A 6,071-nucleotide genomic window follows, 5' to 3' on the forward strand; every position below is an offset into this window, starting at 1 on the left:
TTTACCAGAGCCGGGTTTACCAGAGCCAGGAGCTCAGCAAGGAACTCCCTGCTCCAGTCCCCGGCTGTGGCCATGCTGGACCAGCCCCTGCGGGCAGCCCTGGCTCTGGGGCAGGAGGCCTCTGCTTCAGAGCTCCAGCAGCAGACCTGGACCCCACACTCCTGCCTAACACCATCCCTCCACTGCCTGTAGCTGAGACAAATCCAAACCAAGAGTGGGCGGGTTTGCAGAACAATTTATTGGTGGCAGTCAGGCCCTCTGACAGCAGTGGTGTCTGCGCTGCGCTGGGATAAACTGACGCTGAGAGGATTTAACAATTTCTTCATTTAATAAGTGATTTTCACTACATGATATTGTACACTGTTATCTGTCCAAAAAAGAGTAACAGTTCTTAAAAAACAAGATTCTGTGAGAGATTTATACAAACCGGCGATCAAGATCAACGCCCCCGGTCGGCTCGTCAAGGTCTTTTCTAGGTTCCTCTGTAGAACAAAGTCTTTAGGCTAAAATGCACAAAACCACCCACGCAGATCTAGAAGCGTTTCCGTCCCTTCCAGCTCTGGCACTGCACTGACGCCAGGGCAAACCACCCGGAAACTGTCCGAAGGTGTGACCGGACAGACAGCGCAGCACTGCACTGGCTGCTCCGCACCAGGACGCCCGCGGATCTCCGGGGGAAGCACAAAGGGAAACCCCGGCCGATTCGGTGCGGTGGGTCACGTACAAAGAGTTTTTCTAAGCGAACTTTGGCTTCAGGAAAGAGACACAAACACTTAAAAGAATGGCTTTAATTGTCATTCGGATACACGGAGAGGGGCCTGTGTCTGAATTAAATATACATCCTACCAGTGGTGCTGGCAAGGCAGAAGATGGTTTCTAATGTTGACAGCGATAAAACTAACGTGTACAGGACACGACATTAAAAGAAAAGCAATCCCTTTAAAACCAAATTCAACGTAAAAAAGTTCACAGTGGTTCGTATAAACAGTATGTGATTTCGACAGTAAGGATCTCTCCTCTCGCAGCACTCTGGTGCCCTCTTCAGCTCCGCGGGAAGAAAACCTCCTCACCGCCCCCCGCACAGCTCGAGCGGGCTGCGTGGTCACCCACGCCACCGGATGAGATCCGTGGAGCCCACAGCTGTTACACCAACGGCAGGGAGGTCACAGCGCTCGCCCTGGGAGGGAGACAAGTCTTTCATTCGCTGTTACAACCAGCAAATGCCATCGCATCGGATCAGAAGGAAAGCCACGAACACGTTATCTACTCTGAGCAAGCTGAACGGTACACAACGGGTTTAAAAATGGAGGTTACAGACTATGATACAAGTCCCAACAAGGCAGCACCACAGCGGCTATTTCTTCGCTTGTTTTGTGATCATCCCCCTGGGAGGCGTTACGGGTCTGCTGGAGTTGGGCTTCTTCTTCTCTGCAGGCTTCAAAATCTGGAAAGATAGTTCAGTCATTTAGCAAAACGTTTTTGCTTTCTGACCGTCAAACGACTAACTCACTGGCAAAGGCATCAGACAAGTTGTAAACACGCCAAGAAATAAGAGCGTTCCCCACTCAGGGTAGGACGGGGCTTCACGCGGCTGCCCAGGAGCCTGTGCCACTGGGAGCCGGCGAAGAGCGGATGGGTGGTTTAATTCCAGGGGAAACCAGTTCATCCACTCACGCCAGCAACGGGCTTATCCCATTTTTGAAGACATGAGCACTAACACAGCCCTGTCTCCACCTGGTATCTGCGAAGATCTGGTTGACACGAGCACCACGGGTTTGGAACAGCATACTACTGAACAGAGAAGTACCAATTCCCAACAGCCAGTCTGGAGCGTGACCCCACTAAGCGGGAGGTAAATCTTCCGACACCGTACCTGAAAAGAGCACATGAGAGTCTCATCCACACTCATCATGGCCCCGGCGTTATCGAATTCTCCACAGTAATTTGGGGCAGAAAAGAGAGTCACCAACTGCCGTTTCGCAAAAAACTCGTATCCATCTTCGACAACCTTCAGGGAGAAAAGAGGAGTATTAGCCTGGACCACAACTCCCTGCCAAGGCCCAAAGCGGCTTTGACAGAACCAGCGGCTGAGAAACCGGCTACATTTAAGGAGGACGAGCTCCAGCCTCTCACACCAGAGCAGTGGGACCATCGCAGGATCCAGTTCAGCAACAGATCCATTAGCGATGAGGAAACCAGGATTCCGAGAGGTTCAAGACCACCTCGTTCGGGAATCAGAGGGACAGTTCATGTGTTAAGAGGAAAATGCTCAGTACAAGGGTTGCTAAACACCGGGACACGTTGTTCAGAGGTAGCGGAATCTCGGGATTCAGAACTTGGCTGGACAAGGCCCTCAGCAGCTCAGGCTTAGACTGGCTCATCCTGCATTGAGGGCACGTGAGGTGGGTTGGACCAGTCGAACGCCTCCGGTCCTTCTGCACCTCCATTATTCTACGGTTTGAGGTACGAAACTGAAATACCTGGTGAGCTCTACAGATGAGATCCAAATCGTGTTTATGAAGAAACTTAGCAACCACTTCAGCGCCAAACGTGAAGGACACCCCTCTGTCATTCTCGCCCCATCCCAAGACATCCTTGTCAGGGTCCGACCACAAGAGATCACAGAGCAGACCTTGATCCGGTACATCCGTGGGGCGCATGATTCGCCTTATCTGCTCCATTGACTGAAGGTCTGGTGACAAACCTGTTTGGAGGGAAGACACGTGCAGTTCAAGTTTTAGTCCAGCTTCACTCTGCAGGACTGAGGGATTAATTCAAGACAGAAATAACGGCTATTCAAACTGATTCGCCGCTGCCCTTCTACGTAGTTCAACAGCAATGTTAGCTGACGGGTTTTTAATTCAGCGTTTGTTTTCAAGCTTTTGTAACAGAAGTCAAGTCGCTCTCTGGAAGATTTTCTGGAAGCGAGATAAGCAAAAGCCATTTCCACGTTTTACAGGATTACAATAATCTCTCTGTAATATTCCGCAGTGCCTGTCAGGAGAGCTGTTAAGAGAGGCGTTAGTGCTGCCATCACAGGCCTTGTTTACCGTCGCCACCTGGCCCTGTAAGATGCAATACAGTAGCAAACAGACCTCTCACCATTTGGCTCTGTATTTGTACACCTCTAAGTCCTGAGGCTTCAGCAACGCCAACATGACACGGCCGTGATGGACACTAGAGTATCAGTTCCTCAAACATCAGCTAAGGAACCACAACTTACCCCCATGACAGCAGAATATTTTCTCATCCACAATGGCTGCAATTGGTAAACAATTAAAGCAGTCTGTGAAGGTTTTCCACAGCTTAATATTGTATCTTCTCTTACCTAGAAGACATTTGGGAAAAAAACCCAGTCAATACGCTGTTCTCACCGAGCGACAGCCAACCTAAGCCGCTGCCTTAAGACTACTTGGACGCGCAGGACACTAGCACACCATTTACCTTCCCCATACCCACGGACAGACGTTATTGCTCGTGTCAAAGTTGCAAAGGTCTCCCTCGGCACGGCAGAGGGCTCCGGAGTGCCTCTGAGGAGGGCACAGGACTCTCCAGCCCCGACTCTGCTCTGGGAAACTGTCCCTTAGAGAGTTTGATCCATTTCAGAAAAATTCTGCCATTTGTGGTTTTCGTCAGGGGAAGACACAGGACTTGGAACCCAGATTTTCCTTAAACTTCTGCTAGTGCTTTGCCACGTAAAGTCTCTCCAGGCAAAGAAACAGGATTGAGAAGAGGAACTGCTACGGTTTTACTTTCAAAGGGCTCTCCCAACAGACATGAACCCTGAACATATTTGCGACATATGACTAAGCCTGTGATTAATCGCTGAGGAGTCAGCTCTGAAATACCAGACGTCTTTGTTTCCTCGCTGAAGGAGAACAAGCCACGGAGAGCTCATCTTGTGAGCCACAAGCCAAGTACATCCCACAGCACGAGTTGTGAGAACCCTTCAGTGCACCGTTCACTTAACAGTTTGATTTCCGCTACATTATCTGGATTTATTAAGCCTCATCCAGGTCTAGGTACAGTCACCACAGACTTAACAGTGACAGAGCCGTGCGTTAACTGCACCGCACCGTCCCGGCTGTTCCAGAGGGGTGCTCACAGTATCACATACATACAAGAGCGTTTCTTTACTAAAAGGCTGACGCACTGGTTCAAGTAACCACTTCTGCAGCTGAAGCCACCTCCCGAAGGAGCAAGTATCTGGTGCTCAGCCCAAGCACGCAGCACACTGGTGGCTTCACACACGCTGTGCCCCATTTATGAAATCTTGGGTTTGGCCAAAGCAACAGCACACAGTGCAGAACCACAGCCAGAGAAGGGCCAAGGCTTTTCATTTTTATCGTGACAAAGTTACAGGTCTTAATCTGAAGCAGATTGCGAGTGCTGTAACATAACCACAGCAGAGACCAGCCCATTCGCCAAGTCATAACACAAGCACATCTCAGCACCAGCATGAGATGAAAGAAACAGAGAGGTACTTGGGTAAAGCACATCAAGCAAAACTCTCCCTTCTCTCACTAGATGACCTTAAGACCTTTAACAATCTCTTCCGTGAGAGCTGTTAGTGAACACAGTGCCCAATAACTAAATCACCCACGAGCACATTGCTTCGTACTGTGAGGCTCAGGCAAAGGATACATTTCCCTTCCTAAAACACGCCAAGGCCCCCCCGAAGCACGCAAAGGAAACAGCAAGCAAGGAAAGAACCATGTAACACTGCAACACCAGCACCTCCTGCCCTGCTTCCCTCAGCCAAAGGCACGTCTGTGTTACTTACATTCATCGTAAAACCCATAAATTCTGTTGATGCTGGCACATTCGTGGTTCCCTCTGAGGAGGAAAAAATTCTCGGGGTATTTAATTTTGTAGGCCAAGAGAAGACAAATTGTTTCTAAAGATTGTTTTCCTCTGTCAACATAATCCCCAAGGAACAAGTAGTTGCTTTCTGGTGGAAAACCCCCATATTCAAAGAGTCGAAGCAAGTCATAGTACTGTCCATGGATGTCACCTGTAAAGAGCATTCAGAAATGACACATAAGTGACCCCCTGCCACATTCTTTGGTTGATTCCAGCGAAAGAACAAATGACACTTCAGAAAGAAAAAAGCCTGCAGTTAGATACTGCCTACAACACACCATCAGTTACAGTTCACCTTCACTTACAGAAAACGATCACATTCTGAAGATGGACATCCAGGTCATGCACTGGTTAACAGCACTAACTAGATACGCATGTCTCTGCAAAGTGACAGCATGGTGAAACCAAACTAGTAATTCCAAGAAACAGCACAGAAATTTAAATTTCCAGCTGGACTAAAATATTGTCAAACCACTGCTGAACTCTGAGCAGCAGCTGCAATCAACTCCTGTTCCGCCTTGTTCAGTCACGACTGGGCCAAACATTTCCTCGACACAAAACCTCTTTTCCAAAGCTTCTCGTGAATCCCTTCCCCAAGAGATCTGGTGAAACTGGACCAGTTAACTTTTTGGGTTGGGATTATTTTGGTCCCCATGCTGCCAAATCCCATGTTTGTGATTTTTGTTTCCTCAGCAGGGTTTTGTTTTGCCTTTTGCTACAATCATTTATTAGTTCCACTGTGGATCAGTGAAAATAGCACCTGGCATTTGTTCTCTGCTTACAGTCTGCATTTACTTGACGCCCCTCTCCAGCACCGAATCAAAATCACAGTACTCACCACATATTTTCAGTGGAGCTTCAAGTTCTAGTAGAATAGGCTGACTCAGAAAGATTTCTCTGGATTTTAAGCACAATCCTCTAATTTCATTCTCCTGAAGTTGGACATTTTTGCCTGGTTTTGATCCTCGCACTGTCAGAAGGAGTCAGAAGTCAGTTATCAAAATCAACAACATCCCTCGTGTTATTTTAAGAGCCTGACTAAATGCCAATGAAATACAGAACAAGATGATAACAGGGTAATGTCAGTCTGTGAGGTGAAACCGTGCTGCCGTGCTACCAGAGAAAGGGTAGTGTGTTCTGTTCTGGTCGTATGTTACTTTCATTTAACAGAATTCACAGCTCAACGCTTCCCCCTTTAAATGTCACAT

The 6,071-nt window shown here is 48.3% G+C and overlaps 1 protein-coding gene across 1 annotated transcript; it reads right to left on the reverse strand.

Moving 5' to 3' along the window:
- Positions 1-1,176: 1,176 nt before the first annotated feature.
- PPP1CC (protein phosphatase 1, catalytic subunit, gamma isozyme) lies at positions 1,177-5,843 on the reverse strand (the record flags this gene model as incomplete). Its single annotated transcript, XM_010143984.1, has 6 exons — positions 1,177-1,444; positions 1,874-2,008; positions 2,481-2,704; positions 3,224-3,328; positions 4,784-5,014; positions 5,702-5,843. Coding segments are annotated over 6 exons (927 nt in total), but the record flags the coding sequence as incomplete, so codon positions are not given.
- Positions 5,844-6,071: the final 228 nt, after the last annotated feature.

This window comes from Buceros rhinoceros, unplaced genomic scaffold (genome assembly GCF_000710305.1).
Source record: "Buceros rhinoceros silvestris isolate BGI_N320 unplaced genomic scaffold, ASM71030v1 scaffold4869, whole genome shotgun sequence".
Classification (NCBI taxonomy): Eukaryota; Metazoa; Chordata; class Aves; order Bucerotiformes; family Bucerotidae; genus Buceros; species Buceros rhinoceros.